The sequence below is a fragment of the Hibiscus syriacus genome, unplaced genomic scaffold (genome assembly GCF_006381635.1).
Source record: "Hibiscus syriacus cultivar Baekdansim isolate YM2019G1 unplaced genomic scaffold, ASM638163v2 tig00111769_pilon, whole genome shotgun sequence".
Classification (NCBI taxonomy): domain Eukaryota; kingdom Viridiplantae; phylum Streptophyta; class Magnoliopsida; order Malvales; family Malvaceae; genus Hibiscus; species Hibiscus syriacus.
The window spans coordinates 2706048-2731121 of record NW_024063172.1 but is presented as its reverse complement, the minus strand read 5'-3'; the positions used below and the strand labels follow the sequence as shown (position 1 = coordinate 2731121).

General features: G+C 32.8%; 4 protein-coding genes across 4 annotated transcripts; 1 reads left to right on the top strand and 3 right to left on the bottom strand.

Moving 5' to 3' along the window:
• Nucleotides 1-461: 461 nt before the first annotated feature.
• Nucleotides 462-2434, top strand: LOC120169881. Its single transcript, XM_039177958.1, has 4 exons — nucleotides 462-659; nucleotides 902-937; nucleotides 1104-2046; nucleotides 2125-2434. Exons 1-4 carry the CDS (start codon nucleotides 462-464, stop codon nucleotides 2379-2381), a joined length of 1434 nt encoding a protein of 477 aa, XP_039033889.1. The 3' UTR covers nucleotides 2382-2434.
• A 3749-nt stretch (nucleotides 2435-6183) lies between these two features.
• On the bottom strand, nucleotides 6184-7110 carry LOC120169605 (histidine-containing phosphotransfer protein 4-like). The gene is made up of 5 exons (XM_039177721.1): nucleotides 6989-7110; nucleotides 6784-6914; nucleotides 6626-6694; nucleotides 6435-6506; nucleotides 6184-6325 (listed from the first exon to the last, which is right to left on the bottom strand). The coding sequence occupies exons 1-5, from the start codon at nucleotides 7046-7048 to the stop codon at nucleotides 6205-6207; spliced, it is 453 nt and encodes a 150-aa protein (XP_039033652.1). The 5' UTR covers nucleotides 7049-7110; the 3' UTR covers nucleotides 6184-6204.
• Nucleotides 7111-14761: 7651 nt separating this feature from the next.
• On the bottom strand, nucleotides 14762-16807 carry LOC120169673 (transcription factor MYBS3-like). Its single transcript, XM_039177785.1, has 3 exons — nucleotides 16018-16807; nucleotides 15155-15351; nucleotides 14762-15048 (listed from the first exon to the last, which is right to left on the bottom strand). Exons 1-3 carry the CDS (start codon nucleotides 16316-16318, stop codon nucleotides 14905-14907), a joined length of 642 nt encoding a protein of 213 aa, XP_039033716.1. The 5' UTR covers nucleotides 16319-16807; the 3' UTR covers nucleotides 14762-14904.
• A 551-nt stretch (nucleotides 16808-17358) lies between these two features.
• LOC120170009 (NADP-dependent malic enzyme-like) lies at nucleotides 17359-22080 on the bottom strand. Its single transcript, XM_039178075.1, has 20 exons — nucleotides 21863-22080; nucleotides 21291-21574; nucleotides 20789-20909; nucleotides 20627-20701; nucleotides 20340-20491; nucleotides 20136-20241; nucleotides 19974-20039; nucleotides 19720-19815; nucleotides 19559-19630; nucleotides 19364-19447; nucleotides 19183-19281; nucleotides 19025-19072; nucleotides 18881-18934; nucleotides 18693-18791; nucleotides 18499-18588; nucleotides 18335-18412; nucleotides 18149-18223; nucleotides 17975-18065; nucleotides 17734-17862; nucleotides 17359-17640 (listed from the first exon to the last, which is right to left on the bottom strand). Exons 1-20 carry the CDS (start codon nucleotides 21890-21892, stop codon nucleotides 17552-17554), a joined length of 1938 nt encoding a protein of 645 aa, XP_039034006.1. The 5' UTR covers nucleotides 21893-22080; the 3' UTR covers nucleotides 17359-17551.
• Between the last annotated feature and the right edge of the window lie 2994 nt (nucleotides 22081-25074).

Sequence of the window (25074 nt, the reverse complement as noted above, 5' to 3'; positions counted from 1 at the left end):
AATTTAAATTCCTGACATTGCACTCTTTCTAAAGTTAAAAGGTTTAATTCTCATTAAAATTATACATATATGTTCTTTACTTTCTCTAATAAGACAATAATACTGTTATCATTTTATTTAAAAATATTATTTTATTAAGAATAGTGACATGTGACCATTCCACTTCAGCTAATATTAGCAACAATTGTCCTAATAAAAGTGAATTAAAAGTTTATTTATCGTAATACAAGCTTTAAAAATTTAGTGACCCAAATGTAATCACTCTAAACTTTTAGAGACTACAACTGTAGTTTACCGTTATAAATAAAATAAAACAAGAAAATATATAGGTTGGTCAATAGTCAGTAACCCGCCTATCTGAGAGCCAGAGGGAAATTCAAAAATCAAACGGAAGATCGAAGAGACAAAGAAAGAAGAAAATTCCAGAAGAAAAAGAACAAGGAGGAAAAAAAAGCTCAAGGATGCTGAGAACGGAATCGAAGACGAAATCAGTAAGGAAACCTCTGAGAGATTTAACGAACAAAGGAAGTACAAAGACTTTATCCAAATCAGAGATTCCGAAGAACAAGATTATTCCAAAAGACAGTAATAATCGAAACCACAACTCCCTCGATTGCCTCCTCTTTCTTCACTCCAATCTTTCTTCTCTCCTTCGCCAGGTAGCGTAATTGATTTTCATTTCATCTTTTCTCTATACCGGATTGCGTTAGTCTTTTGTTAGTCCGGATTTTCAATTTTCTTTTAGTACAATATCTATACATATTCCTCGAAATGTGATAAAATGGATCTATGCTCGAGGACATTGCTGATTTCTGCATTATTTGGATATGCTTGAAAAGTGTGGCCGGTAATTATGCCTAAATTGTTTTTTTCCCTGCAAATTTGTTTGTGAACTTGGCAGATTGATGAACTTGTTGTGCAAGCTTTCAAGCTTAAGGCAACGGAAAAGGGGAGAAAAAAATTGAAACCTTCATGATGTCATTTCCGATATGCTTTCGTCTTTAAAGGTTAATCCTCTTGAGCTAATTTTTTAAAATGTGTTACTTGAATTTGAATGTATTTGTTATAGATTTAACATAGATTGTTGTTTCCTACGTTTGCAGCCGTGGGTCCCCAGATTTCAGAAGGCACTTTCGAATCCTTCTACTGGGGAGCACGAAAATCATCAGCCTGGAAAAAATTTGGAAGCTGAAATTGTGCCTTTTGTTGATGCAAATGAAAATGAATGCTTTGATGTTGGAAGTCCAGAAGAAACAACGTTGGACTCGTTAATCTCCCCCTCTCCCCTTGTGTCTTGGCGTGTTGCTGACTGTAACGTTGAGAGAGGTAGACAACTGTTTCTTCTCACACCTCTTCCTCCATCGAAAGCAATGTCTTCCAAGAGGTGTGAATCGTTTAAGTCAGTAATCGAAGGGATCGCTTCCAAATCTAATATTGAGCTTGCATCTTTTCTCAACATTCCCGGGGATGAAAATGCTGACTTGCTTGATGGTGTTGAAATGAAGGCAACTCCAGTTAAGCCTTCTGGTTCAGTTGTGGTTGAAACAGATAATACATTGGAGTGCAGGATCGTTTCTTCACCAGTGTTTTCAAAAAGAGACCTTTCCGTGTTTGTCACGACACCATGCTTAAAAATGTCACCACCTAAATCTTGTGTGCTGCTCGAACCTATTCTCAAGTCCTGGAACAGAGGCTGTTTTTTAGTTCGCAAGTCTACCCCATATCCTGTTGGGATTAACAAGAGTGGTTTTTCTGAATCATCTGGAAGTGAAGAATCCCCTGAGGATCTGTCTTTGAAGTATCCAGAACTACGAGGAATACAGCAAACATATGTACCCGAAATCAGGAAAAAAGAGCTGGAGTCTTCACCAACATGGTTATTCTCACCTCCTAAAAGTTGCATTTTGTTGGAGCCACCAGATGAGGAACCCCTGGACAACGTTGGTACTGGTCACCACTTGACTACCACTGGTGCTTTAAATCGACAAGCAGATGTGGTTTTCTTGAAAGGAAATGCTTGTCAAGAAACCATGACAATTAACCAAGGTATCTATCGTTATGCATATGCAGCAGTAGATGAATTCATTGATGTTTAATGTTTGAGTATAATTTTTTGTTCTGCAGTAAATGCTGGCATTAGCTTGGCTGCTGTAGAAGGTACTCCAATGTGGAAAGAACCTCACAGCACAATGCGGAGAGGGAAACATCCGGGTGAGAGTACTCTAAAGAAAGAGTTATGGTCAAAGTTTGAGGCAGTGTCGACTTATAGTCTTCGTTACAACACCTCAGCAGTTCAAAGAACAGCTAAAAAGGGTTTTCTTGACATGCTGGATGAGGTTTCATGTGATGAAGAAAGTTCAATATCAGATGGTTTGAGATGACACTGCTCTCCATGTCTGCAAAAAGTTCGATTTATAGCCGTTGGTATTTGCAGAGATTTTTCTGGTAAATTACTCGGAATGCTTTGATTTTTACCCCACATGAGGCTCTTCTTGTTCAGTCGCCTGAAACTGTATTGCTTTTGATTTGTATATATGGCCTCCCCTCTTCCTACTACAATTGTCTCAACTCCAAGCTTTTGCCAGTGCTACTTTGCTTGTTTGATCAACTCTACTGCATACACTAGTTGAATATTGTGTCAGAATCTACATATTTAAATTGTTTAATGCGAGTCGGAACTCAAAATTTACACATTTAAATGCAGCTAAAGTTTTTGGCATTGTTGTATTAGCAACTAGTTTTGCCTTTAGTCAAGTATATTGGTAGGATTATGCTTTATCTTTACTTCCAAATCTAACTATTAATGCCAGGTTGAAGAGTGTATAATTCTTTTCAATGTACGTGATCAAATAAATAGTTTACCTTAATTTTCAAGTTCTAATAAGCACGTGACGTGATCTCAAGTCAATTTTTTTATTCTTTTCAATTTTCTAAAGAAACAAACAAACAAACAAAGAAAACAAAGTCCCAAATATTTTGATTTTGAAAACTCATCCGGCACATCAAGTTCAACCTATACTTCCTAATTCTCATTCTTTTGCAAATGTAATCTTATGTCTAAAAATGTAGTCCCAAGAATATCGACTGAGAAAATTCATCTTTCAAAAGTGATTAAAATCTCAACGGTCAAAAATTAATCTCAAAACAGTTCGACTGAGAACATTGATGTCACACCCCAAAAATTTAGGGGTTAAATTTTGAACTTTTAAAACTTTAGTGTCATTGTATGAGTGCCTAAAAGTGTAGGGACTTCTGTTGTGTTTAGACCACGGTTGAAATAATTTTTAAAACCCATTTTAGTTTTAGTTTTCAGAATTCGCCCCGACTCCAATTTTAAAACTTACAACCGTCTCTTATGTCTCTCACTCTCTATATTCGGGTTTTGATCGATTCGTCGTCGATATGGTCTCTGCTGATGTCACCATCGGCACCATTCAATTCATCTTAGCATTTCCGTTCGAACAGTGGTGACATCGTTTCCATTGATGTCACTGTTAGTGGGGTGAAGTAAAACAATTTTTCGGGTTTTGTAAAAGTCGTGTTTCCGTCAAGTTATGCCGCAAACCGACTTCGGTTAGTTGTTCCCGTGCTTTAAAATAATATTATGAAAATTTTTATTCAAAATCGACCACAGGAGGGGTCCCACGCGTAGCCATGCACGTGTGGGACTATTCCAAGCGGCTTAAGCTTTGAACCGACTGGACTGGTTGACCTGTATCCATTGACCTGGTGTGACCCGACTCGTTGACTCGACTCGACCCATTGACCTGGCAATTGACTTTGATCGTTGACTATTGACTTTGACATTTTTTCGAAGACCCATATCTTTATGTTTTTCGATGTCCAGAATTCGTTTTATCAAATCCTAACTCAAAAACCCTATTTAACATTATTTATCATTTAAAGTCTTAATTATGTTAAGTAAAATGTGGGGTTTTGGATTCACTTTTTGGTATTATTTTATGAAGTTTCTATCGTGCTTCTCAACTGCTATCCAGTAGACTCTGATCAATTTCGTTATGCTTAGTTCGATTCTACTCGCTCGTCTCAAGATGCACGTAAGTATTATTTAGTGACTTTATAGGCTATTTTTGTGCATATATATGGTTTTCGTATTCGTAGAGTGTTATTGTTTTTAGGTTCCCGTTCTGCAGGACTTAGTACCACTAATCGTGGGAAGATAATATCGATTAGCTATTATAATTGTTTCTCTTTAACCTGTTTGGTACCTTTAATATTGTTTGTTATTACGCTGTATTATATTATATGTACGCTTGGATTATTACTGATATTTTATTATTGCTACATCATTTTGAATTTGTACATTAATGCATTCTGTTTCTGCATGAGATCATCTACGGAGGGCATAATTTCCGTTTTGATTCTGTATGGGACAATGTTCCCTGTTCTTTTTTCTTTTATTTTTATTGCAAGATAAAATTTTATTAAAGAAAAGGCCGTTGGATTATATGCGTAGTTAAAAAACTTCTAGACCTAAAAAGAATACATATAATCAAGAAATACAAAAGAAACCACAATCCAACAAATTAACCACAAGAAGCCGAACCAAGCAAAACAGAAAATGACAATAAACGAGAGAGTAGGAGCTAAACTATAGCTATCAACAACTACCTAAAAAAACCAAACTAGCGATCTCCCAAACACGAGATTTAGACCCCGAAACCAACAAGCTCGAGGCACGTAATCAGCCGTATGACATTTACCAACCCAAATAAAGCTATAAGTAAAGACAAAAAGCATAATGCTCAACATTATGTTTCAGGTTCTCATTCTGCGTTTGATTATATTCTTCTTTTTTATTTTGCATAGGATTATGTTTCCCATCCTGATTCTGTATGGGACTGTGTTCCTCGTTTTGATTCTGCATGGGTTTAGTCGGCGTCATAATTATGTATGAGATCATTGACCTTTATATAACACGTGTAGATAAATTTGAAAAGATAATATATGTTAAAATGGGTTTAGGGTGAATTTTTGGCAAGCTCTCAACATAAAACATTCCAAGGGAGAGACAAAAAGCATGGTTTTCAGAATCGGACCGGTTAGCGAATCGGTCATATTATCGGTTCACTGGTTCAACTGGTCGAACAAGTCCGATCGGTCGGAAGAACCGGACGACGTCATAATTATTTAAAAAATTAAATAAAAATACCAAAAATATTTAATAAAAAATAATTTTTTATATCACAAGTCATATTCAAAGCAAGTCATAACATATATAAGTTAAAAACCATAAAATCAAGTGAAACAAAATGATTCAAATTAACTACAACATAATATTTAAGGTAAAACATATTAAATAATAAATATAATTATATAACTATAATTAAAAAATAAATTTGGGGCTAAAAAATCATAACAAAATGATATTTGTTTGGTTTAATTTTTTTTAAATCAATCTCACATGGCTAAGAAACATAGAAGAGCATCCCAAAAGTCTAAAGAGTAAAAATATGAGAACAAAACAATATTGCATTGCTAAGAAACATAGAAGCGCATCACAACTAACTTCTATAAATAATAGAGGTAATTTGGCATTCAAAATCATGGAGCCTTTTGGTGAGCATTGAGTGAACTATTCTTTCACTTCAATCAAGCTCGAATTTTAGGCTTCAATCGAGCTTCTAATTTTTTTTTGAGTTCAAGCCTTTTTGAGTTCAAGTTTCAATATTATATTTCGAGTTTGAGTTGAACTTGATAATTTTTAGCTTGTGAGTTTGAGTTGAGTTGAGCTTACTTTTAAAGTTTTCAAGTTCGAGTCGAGCTCAGCAATACTCGAGTTCGACTTAGCTCGTTTAACAAACGACGTTGTTTGGTTTAATTTTTTTTTTAAAAAAACAAAAATCCCGGTTTTCCCGGTTTTCAGCCGGTCCGGTTCGAACGGTTCAGCGGTTCTGGCCGGTTCACTAATAACGGTTTAACCGGTTTAGATTGAACCAGACTAAGCAACGGTTTCCGGTTGAACCGGCCGGTCCGGTTTTCAAAACAGAGACAAAAAGCATTCCATTTATGAAACTCGACCTAAAACATAGCTTACATGCAAGCTCTAAGTCTATAATGCTAAAGGGGTGAATTTTTGGCATACAAACAGATAATAAATTCACCAACCGAAAATATACATACATACATCATAATAATAGTAATAGTACAGTACTTATTTGTGCATGGATCATAATATCTTTGTTATTTGGGGCGACATGCAGTCTCCATTGGCCCAGCTTGTCTTGCCAGCTGAAAATAAGCTTCAAGCTTCTTTCTCAATGTTGCATATTCTTTCTTCAGTTGTTGGAAACACCTCATGCATCTGCTAATAGCAAATCAACCCATTTTTTTGAATATCTCCAACACTTTGGGTTTTGCTTGTAACATTAGATTATACAGGCTTTCATATAGTTAAATAATTAGGGGTTTACCCTTCTTTATTTCCAGATTTGCAGTATTCCCTAAACAGTGTGCTCTCAGCTTTCACCTTTTTGGCTCCAATGCTGCAAACCAATCAAAAGGGAAAAAATGAAACCAAATATATGTAATTAGTTGCAATACACATAGAATATACTAGATGATGTTATATACAAAGATCACTGTCTGTTCTGATATATGTTACCTTGAACTGCTTCCTTTGAACTGGTGCATATAGGCATCCAGCTTGTTAAAATCAAAAGGCTTCCTCTCCCTGATGAAGAGCAGATCATCAACAAGAAATCATAAGATTATCATTTTGTTGTAATTATTAGATTATAAGTAGTGGAAACTTGAACTTACAGTGCCTGCTCTATGCTGAGGATTAATCTGGATGAATCTCGGTAGTATAAGGTGACAACTTCTTCTACGAAATTTGGGTTCGCTTCGTCTTGGAGTTCTTCCAACTGCACGAATTGATCATCAAGATATCCCTGCGATCGTCACATTCTTCTGTTTAGTTTAACATGAAACAATCATGAACATGTTGAGGAAACGCTTTACAAACCTGGTCAAAAAAGGATTTCCTCATCATCTGAAGCTGCCTACGCAAAGGGTTCCTCTCCATTATTAGAAAGAATGCTCCAGAGAAGCAAATCACAATTGCCAAAGAATAAGCAAAGGGAAAAAAAAAAGATGTTTGAAGGCTTGAGTGATAGTGCAATCAAAAGGGGAAAGAAGGGGTTTATATAGTGAAGAAATCATAGCAAAAAGAGCTCGAAATTGGGAGATTCTACTAACTATGCAGTGATGGATTTTCGTTATGATTGGGGCTCATATTCGGTGTCTGTTTCTACAAGGAATATATCTGGTTTGTTTGTGGGGTTTCTTATTTTTATAATTTTTTTATTATTAAAGTTTCAAGAGTTAGAAAATAGTTATTAAAGTTTCAAGAGTTAGTAAATAATTTTTTATTTATATTATGTTTATTTTATTTTTAAATCATATATTATAAATTGTTTTTTAGAATTAGCAAGCTAACAAAAGTTGTTAATTAGTTTCTTGTATCAAGACAACTAATAATAATTTAGTTTAGATGATTTGAGTGAATTTACTTTAAAAAGGAGACGTGAAAGAAATGATTTAAAGTTACATATAGTTAATATTATGTATATGATTGTTTAGATGATTGAAGATAACACATATATAATTAATGTCAACTCATTTTGATGGGACTTGTATTTATTTAATTTGATATAATAATTTATTATTAATATAAAATGAATATAAGATAATATATATTTTAAAGATTTTTAATTATTTGATAATGAATGTTCATATATATTTATATACATCGAGTTCGAAGAATTTAAATTTTAAAAGATAATAATAATTTATCTTTTAATACCTAAGATAATTTAATTTATGAAAATGATCGAAATAAAAACTTTAGAAATACAGTATCCCCATGCAATGGGACTTGTCACGTCTTTCTGTGTGCCTGCAGAATTGAGCAACAAACAATTGCATACCATGTTATGAAAAGAAGAAATAAATGCAGGGAAAGAGATTCTGCCTTTTATTTTACACCAACTTACCCCATATTGAATGTGTAGTCACATCTACTCCTTTGTTAAAAATGCTGTGATAAATGTGGTGGTGGAGTACTTTTGGCATCAATTTTATTTATTTTCCCTTCACTTATGTTCATGAGAATCTCAACCTGCAGCTAGGGGTGCTTAATGAATTCAACAATTTGTAAATAGTTCGAACTCGAATAAGTTAAAGTTCGATAAACGCTCGAATTGAGTTGGTTCGACTCGAACTTGACTTGAGACTTTAACGAACTGAGCCGAATAAAGTCTAACTCGACTCGATAAGTTCATGAGCAAATCGTTAATTTTTTAAAATATATTTTTAGTAATTACTTCAAAATTATTTCATTACTGTTTTATAAAAATACATTTCTATGATCGAAGGAATCGAAACAAAGCTAGCTCGAGGTCGTTTCTCTCATCGTAATTTTTCCCAAATTATTTACTGTTTTCTGCTGATTCATTACTTTATTCAATTATTTATTTGATTTTACTTAGTTTACTTCATCTTAAATTCGTTTACCACACCATCATTTTCTTTATTTTGTTTTGTTATAGATTTCTGGACGAAATCAACATAAATCGCATCAGATATTCTAATATTTCCTTGTGAATCAACCCTCTTCCACTGTTCTACTTGTCACTTATTTATTTTATTTTTGAAGAGATTTATTTTATTTTGACGAGTAAAACGACGCTTGTCAAGTAGCTTTCTAAATATGCCTTGTCTAAACCCATTTATATAACAACAACAAATTGAGATCGGGGGAGTTCCATAGTGTTACAAGAAAAAGAATGTATGATTGTCCCCCTTGTCATGGATTATGATTCATGCATTTAACCTTATTAAAAAAATTATTCTCAACCATTTGACATTGAACGCTTACATTCATGACATTCCTGGTGCTCGAATCTGAGATCTCAAGGAATAACAACAATTCCTTTACCACTAAGGTCGCTAAGTTCGAGCACCGAGAATGCTAGTAGTTTGAGTGTCTAATTTCAAGAGGTTGAGAGTTATCCTTGAAAAGATATTGCTTGTTCTTTAGAGATTTTAAAGTTCTTGATTTGAGCAGTTGAGTCTGCAGAATGTATATGTATTGTCAATATTTTTTTAAAACAAATACTACATTGTAGTCATCTAAGACTATGTAAAAAAAAAAGTCATGGTAAGATTTGCCATAGTTGTGCATGAGACAACTTTCCTAGCTAGCGTTGGCCACACTTGTTTAGTCATGCACTGATTGTTCAATGATGATATGGATGGGCGTATGATTTAATAGGAGACATGAATTTATAAAATTTTAGAACATAATAATTTTATAAGTTTTAAGGGACAAATAATAAATTATCAATAAAAATTATTGATAAAATATATAAAATATGTAAAAATTTGAAATTTTTACCACCTTGGGTCCATCCTGAATGAGGGGCCAGGGAAGTTTAATCACAAGAAATGGCTCTTGCCGAGAAAATAGAGCTGGAAGATTCAAAGACAAGAAAGGAACGTGGAGTTACCATGGCAATGCAATGCAATGCAATGGATGAAAAATGAAGGGAATTAGTTGGCAAAGGAATTAACTTTGTTGATTGCTTGTGGGCATTGATGCAATCATCAAAGAGAAGTTAACTTTAAGGGCCTGCTTTTTGCATACATATTCTTCATGCAGCGACAGCATCTTCTCTTCTTTAGAATCTGTATTTTCCAATTTGGCATTCCCCACTATAAACCTTCGCTTTTTCTTTTGGCCGAAATTTTATCAAAATGCATGATCCTCGTAGCATACCTGAAATGTAATGAACACAAATGGAAGAATCGAATTAAATGATGACTAGAGACACCCATCCACTTACTGATATGATGGCACCACATCAGCCACAGTGGGTGTTCGAGTTTTTCACTTTTAGCTCTCCCTCGTGCATCTTCTAAAGGATTTGAGTTTAAATAGAATTTATATAAATTATCAATAGAATAATAAAAATTCTAAAGGAATACTATTTTATATTATCTCATCTATAACTATTAGAAAAAACTATTAGAAAAAAACTAGTGAACATCAGCACGCCGTTGCCATTAAATCTTCCATTCAGAAGATGAAAGTGTAGACCAAAAGAGGAAAGCTAACTCTACTGCCATTGACAGTCATTCATGATAACACAGGCAGGTATATAAAGCTCTATTATTTTTTTTTGAAATGTCTAAAGGCGGATTAATATAAAGTTAACAAATAGCGTGATCAGAAATTTAATAAGATAATTAATAAATTCGGTAAAGTATTATTGAAAATGTTGACAGACTCATAATGTTGTAGGTGGAAAATATAAATATTTATTAAAAAATTGTAATCGGTAAACTTTAGTTATCAATAGGTATCGATACATATATATAAGTATCTATACTTATTTTAATATGGAAAATATTAATTTAGGGTTACCTTTTGAGTGAATTTTAAAATATTAATTTAGTAATTATAAGTGTTTAATGACTTGTTTTTATGTTACGGTATTTATTATTATTAAATTAAAAAAAAACATAAATATTCCATATGTATTATTATTTTTAGTTAAAATTGTTAAATTTAAATTCTAAATAATATTTTATAAAAAATCTAAATAATCAAACAACTTTTTTTGTAATGAAATTATTAAATTAATGTTGTAGGTGGAAAACACGAAGAACTATTAAAAAAAAATTGAAACATAAATTGCAAGCTTTTGTATCCATTCTTATTTTAAAAGTATGGATATTGTTTCGATAGTAAGTTATGTTTCCAATATTCTTATCTATCATCCGTGTCTTCTTTGAGTTATCTTTGAGTTTTTTGTTACTAGAAGACTTATAGAGAAGGACTACATTCTTATAATACCCTTAATTTGTATGGTAGTGATTTCTGATCAATTTTGACATTTAAAATATTTATTATAATACCAAACATAAAATATAATATTATCTAACTTGATAATATTAAATTATTTGAAGAATGATATCTTAGATTTGATAAAATTCAGGTTAAACAATCAGGAAAAGATTAAATATTTTAAAATATGAAGGTAAAATGATAATTTTTACCTAAAATAAAGTCAAAGAAAATTTTTAATATCTAAAAGTAGTTTATTTAGTAGGGACTACAATAAATAAAACATGCTAAGTCAACACTTCAAGAATTGTATTTGTGAGAAGTGTGAACAGAGGAAACCAAGAAAACCTTGTATCACGTGAGGGCCGAGGAAATACTATATATTAGCATAGCATAAAGTCGTAAACACACTCTTAAACGAACCAAAAATCCTTCGTGCGTCTCTCCCTCCCATGGGTTTAAGCAAAATGGCTTCATCCCGACCACCGTATTTGTCATTTCAGTCTCTTCCACCGCCACCTCCACAACCGACGTAAGAGATGCTTGGAGTAAAAGTGTGATATCTTTATTCTTCATTTCTTTGCTTTTCTTTTAACAACAAATTTGTCCTCTATTTTTTATAAGCATGTAAAGCAGAGATCCTTTTCCAAGCAAGATTGGTATTGCCAACCTCTTTGTCTATAATAGGTCACTTTCTTGAATGGAATCTTCAGCCCTTTTGGGAATATTCTTTACTGCTGAAGAAAATGGCAAGATTGTTGTTGATTAGTGATTTGTTTAGTTATTATTTCATCTTTAATTACTCCTTGTTGATAAAGTAATGTTGTTGATTTGGGTGTTTTTATTTATTTTCTATGCAGAACGTTGAATTCCATGAACAACACTAAAAAATGAAATTATGCAGTTTTATTTTTCTGGAGTCAAGTATGGAATAGTGGGCGTGACTAGATGCATGACAACGTCCGACTTGACGTCCAATCAGCAGCTTCTAGAAGACGGTCCAGTCAACGTTTCTAGAAGGGCGGATGACTCGGCTACATTTTAAATTCGAATTAGGAATTATCTTTTGTTTTTAGTTTTTAATTTGAATATTTTCCAAGAATTATCTTTTGTCATTTCTTCTTCATTTTTAGAGTTTTTTTAGAAATATAAATATCCATCGGGGTAAGCATGAAAGATATCTCGAATTTAGCTTTGTTCTTTGCTCTCTAGTTTTATAAAAGTTTTCTTCTTTTCTTTCTATTTTGCTTTTTTACTTTTAAGTTAAATTTTCTTTTCTTTAAAACATGTTAAGTATGATTTCTATCATGCTTAGCTAATTTTACTATAAGCAGAAGACTTAAGCGGTGACTCAATTCCAATCGTGAGGTATTTCCTATAAAATTAAAACATTTTTATTTTAAAAAGTCGACGTTGATTTGAATGTTGTTTTGATTTAAAAAGACTTAAACGATTCTCATTGAGACAACATAATCCAAATCGGGCTTTTCCAAAACTGAAATTGTATTGGTGTTGGCTACGACAGTCGTAGTTAGTCCAAATAAGGACTGATTTTGGATTGTTGATTTACCGGCGAGCAAAGCAAGTTATAAGGGTTGGACCTTGTAGACTGTAACCAACATTTACACATCATCTTTGATGATTAATTAGAATTGAGACGAAGCAAAGCATGGGACTGTTTTACTTAATTAATCTTTCTTCTTAAAAATTTACATAGCTTTATTTCTTTTACTTCTAAATCTTGTTTTCTTTAAACTCTTGTTCTCTTTCTTATTATATTCATTTTATTATTCTTGGTTATCTCTCAACAAAAAACCCCCCAGTTTATTTATTTTCTTGTCAAATTAGAATCAAGAACTTTTTATATCAGAATTTTTAAATTCCTTGAGGATCGACCTTTCTTATTTATATTACGCTTATTTATTTATTCTTTTGAGATTAGGAATAAATTATTTGATAGTACATGACACTTGTCAGTTCTTCATGATATAGTGCTTACAGACAAGAAGTTGTACGTATATTCTTTCTTTTTTAGTCTAATTTATGCACATTAGAGGAATGCCCTAGTTATGGTCCTGGTTTATGCGAGCTGTGAAAGTGTCGTCTGTTTAGTTTTTCGAACTCTTGTGAGAATCAACTTTCGTTTGCAATTGTCTGATGTATCCTTGACGGCGGTATTGTTGCACTCTTTCTCCTTTATTTAAGGATAGAGAATTTTTTTAATGAGGCACATGCCGTGTTGTATGTGTATTAGCATACAAATTTCTTCTATGAAAAAGAGTAAGGGCAGGCCTAGTATGGTTCACAAAGGGCAAGTACACATAGTAGGAAATGAATACTTGTTCAATTTTAACTGATTTTTGCAGATTGGGGGTTTTAATTGGACTAAATGGCATGGTAGATATAAATAACACGACCACAGAGGTACACGAAAAACGCACTAAAAATTATAAGGAATGCGACACAAGAATGATAAATTTTTATCATTTAAAATATTTATTATAATACCCTTAATTTTTATGATAGTGATTTCTGATAAATTTTGACATTTAAAATATTTATTGTAATACCATAAGTAAAGTATAATATTTTTTAAGTTGTTAATATTAAACTATTCGAAGGTCTCCTACGGAAGCTGCTCTCAACCTAGCGTTGGGGCAGCCTACTATCCTACCTCCCCTTGTCCTATTACATATGGGAATAAAGGGTCAACTGATTTTACAGTAGATAAGGTCTCTGTAAAATTTGATCTGGATTAATCGGTCAAATAGATCAAATATTAATGATTAATTCAAAAAAAAATTATTTAGTAGAGATTTATGTAGATAAGACCTGAATAAAACATGCCAAGTCAACAAGTCAAGGATTGTATTTGTAACAGGTGTGAACAGAGGAAACCAAGAAAACCTTATCATGTGAAGGCTGAGGAAATACTATAAATTAGCATAGCGTACTAAACTAAACTAAACACACCCTTAAACGAACAAAAAAGTCTTCGTCTCTCCCAAAGGTTTAAACAAAAATGGTTTCATCCCGACCACCGTCTCAGTCATTTTGGTCTCTTCCACTGTCACATCCACAACCGGCGTAGGAGATACTTGAAGTAAAAGTTGATGTAAGCGTAACAAAGAGATTTTTCAGTGTGGTTGGTCCCATCGCCGACATTCGGCTTCAAATCTCTGTCGTTGGTCCCATCATTTCTCTTCGTCTTTGCCACCGCACTAGAAAATCCCTTTGTCATGCTTACCTTAATTTTTACTCAAATTATAATGCTTACTTTTTCTTGCCTTCATTTTTTTCGAAGCTGTTTCCTTTTCTTGGTGTCAAGAATTGGGTTGTTTCTTGTTTATTTTATGTGAATCTGTTCAAGTAAGTATGATATCTTTATTCTTCATTTTTCTTCTTCTTTTAACAACAGATTATCCTCTGTTTTCGATTAACTTGTAATGCGAAAATCCTTTTCCACTTTCAATAAATCAAAGAAGTATAGCTTAGAGTTAAAATAAAAAAAAATAGTGAGGAAAGTGTATAATATTATAATTGTATTGTGTATCAGTAAAAATATTATGTTACCCTATTAAAATATACTCTAAATAGCTAGTCTCCTATTGGAAATATTAGAAGTCTAATAATATTTTTTTTGAATTAATCACCGGTATCTAATCTATTTATTGACTAATCCAGATCAGGTTTTGCACATGCTCATACACAAACGTCAAAATTCAAACATCTGACCTTGCTTAAGGAATATAATATCTTATCCCACTAAACATGTTGCTCTTTTTTTTATATATGAGATAAGAAATTAAAAGTTCAAAGTTAAGCATAGTTGAAATATCATAAATTTATCTAGCCTATGTTGTAAGGACAACAAATTTCATATTACAAAAAAAAAAACTAGAATTAAATACTATTTGAAAAGAAAATATCATCAATGTTAAAAGAAACAACCTAAATAAGATAACAAAACCACCATCCCTGCATTTTTAAGTTTAGAACTGGTTGAGTAGCACCGACTCCTAGTGGTGCATTTACATTAAATGAGATTCTCGTGATGGTTCTCCGTGCAGTTTCAGTGATGGTGGTGAAGGCTCTCGGTGACCATTCTCGGCTCCTCTAATACTAAGCTGAGACATACCAACTAGTTCTTCAAGCTCTTCGGGCGTATTTGCAGCCTAGAAAAGAATAAAAAGTTATAATCATACAAAATCAATATCTTGTATTCAAATGGAACATTTATATTCTATAGTACGATCAAAGTGATTGTTTTGTAAGACGGACCATGTCAAAAAGGCTTGAATGTCTCTTTCTTGGTGTAAAATTATTTTGACGGGTGAAATACTTCTGGGCGTGACTTGCTACCTGAGTAGACGTCCTTGACATAACAAACATCCGGGCTATACCTCGCCAGTCCCCTTTCCCTAATGTCTGGAGGCCAACTAGAAACAGCCGATGCTCCTCCTCGGTCCATGGGATACCTGCGAAACAACCAAATTTAAAAAGAACATAGAAAATTCTACATAACTATTGATAGAAAAAGAGCTAAACTAGGTTAAGGCAGGCTAATTAGAAAACAGGAAGGAAACAAAAAATACCCGCTTTCAATAAATCAAAGAAAACCGAGCAAAAACATGAAATAATCTCTTTCTTCAGCTTTATTAAGCTTAAAACGCATGCTGGATTAATAACCGTTCATTACCAAATCATGGGATCAAAAAAATCAAATAAATTAAACTAAAAAATATTGCACTATACATTTTTTTTTATCACCATTAACAAAGTGTGATTACATAATTATAATCTTAAAAGATAATAGAACTTGGTACTCAAATTTTCTTAGACAACTTTCTGCTGAAAATGAAAGAATTCATGTATTAGACATAAATTGCCTAAATGATAAGGCACTTGAGAAAGTAACAAAGTAAAGAATTAATAAAGAGAGAGAACATTTTGCAATGGAAGTTCATACATTTGATTAACATGAGGGATTAAATAAACATTTTTTTCATTTACTCAGAAACTAAGATAAAGAAACAAAATCTATCAAATCCCAGAAGTAAATAAACAAGTTGATTGACCATTAATATACTATAAAAATTATAATTAGAGTTAAATCCTCGAGGGGGGCGTTTTGGACTATTCACCTTTCTTTATCTCTCCGCGATGATTGGTTGAGACGCGTGCGGCGAGGTCATCAGAGAGGTAGCAACAGGGATCGTGGTTCGGGTGACGGACGTGATACAATAAAAAAGAGTCCGGATTAGGCGAAGCGGCGGCTGATGATGGGCTATGGTAGTGCGCAGACGACAAGTTTCCCATAGTAGCACTCTTTTTTATTATCGAGCTGTCCGTCAGACGGACTCCGAATAGCTTAACTCCACCGCCCGTGGGACACGTGCGGGGGTTGTGGCCGTTGTTGACGCAATGCGGGCACCGCCGAGTCATGATTCGTCCGAGGCAAAACAAAAGGAGATAATCAAAATCTACAGTTTTTTATTTATCTGTTTCTGCAAATAATATAGAATAAATAAAAACAAAATGAATATAGAGAGATAAAGAAAGTTTAGCTTTAGTGAAAATAAATCGAAATGATGATGCTAATTCTTCTCTTTGTAAGTACCGGGATATTTCTTGTTCTTAATTCTCTTGTAAGTAGAATGTTTCTGTAACAGAACACTACTGTTTGTAGCAGGTTCTGTTCTCGTAGAACACTGGTTAATTGGGTAATGAAAATTGATGATTTATAAAATAAAAAAAATTAGCTTTAGTGCATGGAAATTGAAGAGAGAAGACGGATTATAAAGTGGAGAGAAAAGATGAAAAAGGGTACTTTTGGATATTTCATTGGAGAATTACCCGGTCTCCGTGGATCGTCATTGTTGGATAGAATTGAAATCACGGATTTACCCTTGAGGAAAATAACGTCCTGCTTTCATAAATGCGAATATTATATTTATGTGTTAAATATGTCTATTATCTGTTTAAGTATATTTGATTATATATAGGACAGATTGTGGTAGAATTTCTATCCAAATATTTTAGTATATCGTTATATATCTTTAATTAAAATTTAAATAAATGACATATGAGATAATATAAAGTTGGATGTGAAAGAAGTCATGATAATTATTTTCAAATTCAAATGTCAAAAATTATCTAAATGTTTTAGATAGGATTAAAATTATTTGAACAGATAATTATACTTTCATACGTATCATAATTTTTTAAAAATTCACTTATCTCTAACGAATTATATTAAAAAAACTTTTAAAAAAGCTTAAGTATACTAAATAATGTGAATACACTATTGAGAAAAAAATTGAAATATGAATAATTTCATTTTATTAAAAATCTTATTTTTGTTCAAATATATTTTCACATGAATTTTAAATCTTCTGTTATCTATACATAAATTTTACTATGAACCCAGATGAAATTTCTTTAGTTTTTTTTTTTCTACTTTCATGCTGTTGAATTGCTTGAATTGTTCAAGGTTGCATTATGCTATGTATGCTTAGCAAGATCTCTGCGAGGATTAAAATCCGAAACAAAAACACACAAATACATTGGAGAATTCAGTACCCACTTGGCCAATAAGGTCGAAATGGTTTTCGGAGCTCCTGCGGATGTTTTTCGTTTTTATAAGGCAGTAAAGGCGGAGGCATGTTCTCGATACCCTTACCGGTAGCTTTGGTAGCCAGGGTCGTACATGCAGTTCTCAGCATACTTCACGAGATTGTGGGGACGAGGCTGGCGAGTAGCCAAGCCTATCATCAAACAATGGGGTAACGAAATTAAGATTCTATAAAAGATGGGAGTTGCATATCCTATCATATTATCGATAGAGGAAAGAATTTTACCGAGTTCATATGCTTTAGCTGCCACATCGGCTGCAATATGAGCTGAAATCTTTCTGATATTTCTGAATGGTGGGTAAATTTGTCCCTTGTCGAAGTTCTCCTGTGTCACCTGTGCGGCCAAAGCCTCCGCTGCGCAAAGAAACAAAGAAAATGTAAGGATAAACACCATTGCTCATTTATCCGTAGCATCTTATGGTGCGAGTTGTCAACCGAAACTCCTGAACTTTAAATATGAACTTACAGGCTGCCAGCAGCATATCGTCATGAACACGGATTGCACCAGACATTATTAAACCCAGACCAAGGCCAGGGAAGATGTATGCATTATTTGCCTGTAGGAGAGAAATATAACTCAAATTAGCCATCGATGCAAGACATAACCAAATATGGAGGAAAAACAGCTTTAGGTACCAACCTGCCCAGGCACGAAAACTCTTCCGTTGTATTCTACAGGATCAAATGGGCTTCCACTGGCAAATATGGCTCGACCCTGAAAGCAATCAAAAAAAGGGAATAACCATTCAGTGTTACATTGTTTATAGTCACTCTAAATAGATTGAATGTTGAGAAATGCAACAAGAAAACTGCACGACTGATTTACCTGACTCCATGTATAAGCTTCTTCTGCGGTACATTCCGATTGTGAAGTTGGATTAGAAAGAGAGAATATAATAGGTTTCTGCAAGCAGTCACATAAACAACGGATCAGTTATGGCTTGATTGTTTCACTTATTTATAAAGAAAACTTATCGAGAGATACGGTACTTCATTCAAGGCAGACATAGCCTCGACCACTTCTTTATTAAATGTCCTTCCTACTCCTGATGTTCCGATCAACACTGTTGGTTTGATTCCCTGTAAAAATAAGACAAAAGATGGAAAAGCCTAAGAACCTTCACTTTTTTATTTGGTGGGAGTTGAGGGGCGAGAAAAGGAAGATGAAAGGGAGAGATTCACACATTAACAACATCGACAAGATTCTTGACTGGTTCATGATCGTGAGCCCAGGGCTTTTTGAAATGCTGAAGTGTGTCGATACGAGATTTAACAATCAAACCCTGCCAAAAGAATAAAATGAAGGCAAGTTTAATCACTGTAATGAAGAATTATCTGCTTTTTCGAGAGAGTTAGATCAGATGTTTACAACCTTGGAGTCCACAAGCGAAATCTTCTTGCGAGCCTCTTTGAGTGGCATGTTCACCTGCATGTATAATCAAGTATTACTTCCAAGATGTTCATCTAATATAAAACATATTATAAAAACCATGATGATTAGTGCTGAAAGTAAAACCTGTTTTGAAATTTCAAGAGCTATAAGTTCTGCTATGCCGGTACCAGCCTGCAGATCACCAAATAAAAAGTTGGGTACAGCAATAAATGGCAGTCCGTATAGAAAAAATAATAGAGATCGGAATCAACTATTTTCAACAAGTTGCAACAGAAACTCACCTCTCCAGCACCAAGGAATAAGAATCTATGATCAGCCAAGGTTCCACCAACAACTTTTAGTGCAGCAACAAGCCCTGCAAGGACAACGGATGCCGTTCCCTGCAAAAAGGGTAATTTACCAAAATCATAAATGAAATTTTTACGCTTAATTGATTTAATAAAACTAATTTTAAATGCTAACCTGAATATCATCATTGAAAACCAGATGTGTTGGGCTATATTTGGCAAGCAAATCAAATGCATTGTGGTTTGCGAAATCTTCAAACTGCAAAAATAGTTCAAGATTCAGAAAACAATAAACTTGATGTATAACCAAACACATAAGTCATGTAATACAGCCAATATTTCATAGATGTCTTTGTTTGGGTCAACTTACCTGAATGAGAACTTTCTCCCCGTAGATCTGCTTGACTGCAGTCATGAATTCGTGCATAAGTTCCGCATATTCCTAGAATCGAAAAGCATAAAACCACGTTAGTATAATTTTTTATTGCCTCCAAAACTAAAACTAACCAAGTGCATTAGGAGATAACGTACCTGCCCAGTAGCTCTCCTTTGCCTAAGCCCTATATAAAACTCGTCATTCAACAATTTCTCATTATTCGTACCCACATCAATGGTTACAGGCAAGCACTGCAAACAGTAGCTAATGTATTATCCAAAACATTAGAATATATCACCAACATGGTTAACAGTAAGATATAGCTCATTATGAGGCTTGTCAATGGAGCTGACACCATTACGTACAAATAAAGCAAGGATGGCAATTACTCATCATTATGGGTACTTACAGCAGAAGGACGAACTCCTCCTAATGCAGTGTATAAAGAAAGCTTCCCTATAGGTATTCCCATTCCCTGAGGATACAAATTAACATTACCGAGTCAACGACACATGAGGCATAGAGAGAAGAGAGAGGCAATTATTGGTATATTGCCACCAAGTATTTATACCTGACAGCCAAGGTCCCCAAGGCCCAAAATCCTTTCCCCGTCAGTTACAACAATGACTTGAATATTCCTCTGAGGCCAATTTCTCAAAACTTCACGAATCTTCCCCCTACAAAGGATACGTGCCAGATTAATATGCGAAATAAGCACAAGATTCAAGAATACCAGCTATAATCCAAGGAACCAGTTCTCATATGACAAACGTACTTTTCTTTCAAACTGATAAAAAGGCCTTGAGGGCGCCTGAAAATGCTCCCATACTTCTGGCAAGCTTTACCAACAGTTGGCGTGTACACAACTGGCAGTAACTCCTCAACATTGTTGATGAGAAGTTTGTAGAACAGGCGTTCATTTAATTCCTGAAAACGAGAACAAAACGGAAATCAAGTCAAATGCGTCAACGTCTTTCATGGAAATTGATTAAAGCACCAATCATTATTGTTCTATGATAACAATAACGCATAAAATTTTTTACAATAGAGTGAAATAGTCACCTGCAAATCCATCATGGCCATGTACTTCTGCAGAGGAACTTGATATTGGCGGATACTATGCATCATTTTCTTGACCTTGTGAATTGCAGTAATGTAGTTCTTTAAAAAATTGCACGGTTATCAAATAAAGGTAAAAAATGATGTGCAAGCAGGGTAGATAACCTGAAGGTCTTGGGAAATAACAGTCGGGGGAAGAAGACCGCGCAAGTAATAAGCATCTCTTTCTTTCTCATTGAAGGCAAGTCCTTTGTTGTGGTGAGGATCTCGCAACAACGAATACCCACTGCAGCCGACGAAGAAGAGCTTAGACTTTAAAAGAATTTGAAATCAAATTCATATTGGATTTAGATATTAGAGTGGTTCATTGAATATATGACTCGTTCTAGCATCATAGTAATTCCATTGAATCGACGCAACGGCAAAACAACAAATCGAAGACCTGAATTGGTCATTGTTGGCCACAACATCAAGATCTACCAGTCAATATAAAACACTAAAATCCACAACAAGGGCATCAAAATAAATAAATAAAACCAACGCTTCGACAAAGACAATGATACTAGATCTGAGAAATATTAAGCTCATAACAGAGAATAAGACAAAAAAAAAGGAAAATGAAAAATGAAAAGAACTGTTGTGAAAGGGAAAGCAAAAAACAATTTACCTGGCGACAGAGAAAGACCAAGGGGTGACAAGTTGATCGTCGGCGGCGGCGTCATCGTATGAATCCTCGGTGTCTTCGCCGGCAACGGTAGAAGTGGAGTCCACGTCAGCAACAGAAGAACTGCCATCATCTTTGATTTCTTTCAATGGGTTGCTGTTCTCAACCAAAACACTGCTGTTTCTGTCCTTGTTGGGGCCTAAAGCAGTCACTTTAACTGAAGCTGGCGGCAGTTTCTTCAACTTGTAAGACAAAGGACTTGAAGACCCAGATATGCCAGTGTTGTTCTGTTTCAAAAAAAAAATCGTTCTTTAAATAATATATGGTAAATCTGAAAATTTTATAGGAATAAAATGATTTTTTAAAAGTTGTATTTTGGAACGTAAAAGAACTACAAAAAAAATTACCTTGAACTACATAGAACAAAAAAAGGGGTAAAACGATATGATTTCCAAACAAGAAAAAGACTGGAGAAAGGGGGGAAAACATGACAGAGATATAATAACTTCTAAAACTTTAGAATCAAATTTCTAGAAAACAGCCAAACATGAAGAATGGGTTGATTAACAAATTACCAGAAAACAACTTCTTTGCAAGGAAATCATGGTGAGAGATAAATGTGGATTTTCCTCTCAAAAGAAAGGAGCAAGGAGAGGAAAGGAAGAGACTTTGACAGAGAATTGAGAAGCGTTATACAAAGCTATCCCCTTCTTCCCTCTTCCCTTGCTTTGCTTTCTATCGATACTAACCGCCGGTTTTATGTGTGAGAGAGGAAGAGGGAAATGAAAGAGGAAAGAGGAAAGAGGAAAGAGGAAAGAGGCTGTGCTATAAAAACGTATCCGCTTTTCTTTTTTCCTTTCAGTGACATTTTTGCTGCTCACAAATGACAAGTGGGTTACTCGATTTGGGTCTTTATTACCAAAGTGCCACCACAATCACCATCAAGACATCACCTTGAAAGAAAAAAATGTGGGTCCCATGTCCCAAATTGTTTGAAGCATGCGTTCACTTGGAACTTGGAAGTAATGGCTGTATTTTTTTAGGTGTCTGAGTTCAATGAGTTTGAGTTTGGTTTTCTAAACAACCTTAGGCCGCCGTTTAAATAGACGACACAAACGGAAAGAACGAGAGACACAGGGTGTTTGATTCAACGATTGTGGGATTTTTATATTAGATTAGTCGGGAATCTCATTCTCGGTAATGTTTTATTATCAATAGTAGATTTTTTGGGATATATTACTTAGAATGCCATTACCTCCATTCCCTTAGATATTGTAACATTACCGGTGTTTTGGACTAAAATGCCCTTAAATTTTTTATTTTTTTCAAAAATATCATTTTTCTGTCATTGAATAATAAAAATTATACGAAGGTTAAATTACAAATTTATCCTTAAATTATTTTAGATTTACAAAAAAAAAGTCTATAATTAAAATTTTATATGAAGTTCAGGGGGTAAATTTTTTTTTTACCCTTTCATTAAACTTTTTTTATATTTTTAATTTTGTAAAAAAAATTATATAAATATTATGAATTTAATTTTTTAAAGAAAATATATAAATATTTTACAATTTATAATATTATACAAATATATAATAAGGACAATTTGGTCAAATATACATTCTAATAATCTTTTATTCCTTTAACCAAACACGGTAATCTTACATTCCTACTAAATCAACCAAACACAAAATACAACATTCTCAGTAATCCTATTCCCTGATAATCTTTTATTCTCACTGGTAATCTTACATTCTGTGAACCAAACGCACCCTTACTGGGATCTGGCTGTCAACTTGTAATCACAAAATTAAAATGACACTTGAAATGAAAATCAGGAAAATTAAAAAACAATTCATATCTAGTTTGCTTAGGGGCAGTTTAGCGCAATTTTTAAAAATGATATTTAAAAATTATGTAGAAATAAATTTTTAAAATTATTGTATAAAAATATAATTTAAAATTTAAATATTTAAGATTATTATTATTAAAAAGTGAATTTAAAACGATAAAGTGTCATTATAGATTGTAAATTAAATATATAACATTTAAATCATATTTTTACTTATTAATACTATGATAAAATATATCAACTTAAATAATTTATGTATTACTAAAGGTAAAATTATAATTTGTTTCTAAACGTAAAATTGAAATTGAAAAAACTATAAATCCTAATTTTTTTTGCGGTTGGCTTGAAACCACAATTTTCACCGTAATTTTTTTCATTTTTTTACTTGTTTGACATTAATTTTTTGTTGAAACGAACATTTTACTTAAAAATACTTTTAGAAAGTCACGTCAAACGAACTTTAATTTCTATTTTTTTTTAAATTGAGTTGTTTTTTTTGTGTTGAAGTCAAGAATTCGTAGTTGGTGCTAGGAACACTCGTCCATGAAACTTGAATGAAAGTGAAAATAATAATAATGTATTAAATATAATCAAAATATAATACTATAATGTTGATAAAAAAACCAACATTACATTGAAATTGTCATATATAATAAAAAGAAAAAAATAATCTTATGATTGATGATTTACATTAATAAATTTCATAATACAATATTCATTGAGTTGGCGTCAAATTTGTTCGTATTAAATAATTTTTAATAAGAGTATTATTATTATCTATATCCCTTTTTTAATCGATTGTCAATCTATTTGTCTTTAAATTTATTTAAAATACCTTAATGATTTAATTCAATGATCCATCTGTTTAGTAAACAATATTTATATTAATACATTAAAAGTATAAGGGTAAATTGTAATTGAATTCTATTCTATTCTATTTTGCTCATTGAACTTTAAATTTTTTTAATTTTCTTGTTGAACTTAATACATTAATTTTTTTGTCATTAAACTTAACTCTCTCTCACATTTTCGTCACTCCGCCGTTAAATAATTAACGGCGATAAAAACGACGTCTTTTTAATAAAATAACATTTTCACCAAAACAAAGTCATTTTGCATCTATATAATCACTTATTTTAATGTCCTTAACTATTTAATGTCCGAGTGACCAAAAAATTAAGTATATTAAGTTTAGTGAGGAAATTAAAAAGATTTCAAGTATAATGAATAAAATAGGACAGAGAATAAATTTCAGTTGTCAAATTTGTAATTTACCTGAATTATAATTGTAATTATACATATTTACTCGTTAAATAAGAAATGAAATTGCTTTACTATAGGAAAGGTTAATCTTTCATCAACATATAAAAGTAAAAAAAAAGGGCACAACGACGCAATGCTCACGGTTGGATAAGCAATGAACATCCGTTGATAGTACGGATGGATCAAGGAAATGGGTGGAGATAATCGTTCTATTGAAATTCTAAAATTATTATATATTTTAAATTATCTACGTATTTTTATTAAAAATCCATTTTCACTCCATCTAAAATTTTAAAAGTTTATGTTCACACCTAACTTAGAATTATGCATCTATCCCTTATTGGTAGCAATTTTCGACGGAACTAACGCTATCTCTCTCTCTATATTTTTTTGAAAACAAATTTCAAAATAATTTTATTTTTATAATTAATTTTATAAATCGGTTTATACAAGAAAAAGAACCGATAACAGAGTCAGAAACAAAAAAGAATAAAATTATAGGTAAAAGTTTAAAAATCCCATTTAAAACGATTAAATTAAATTATTCATTTAACCAGAAAGTCTATAACATCAAAAAAGGTGTATTTTTAACGAATAAGATCTCATATTTAAAAAGGAAGTTATAAGAATTTTGTTTTAATATTTTCTATTTATATAAATTTTTTAGTTTAT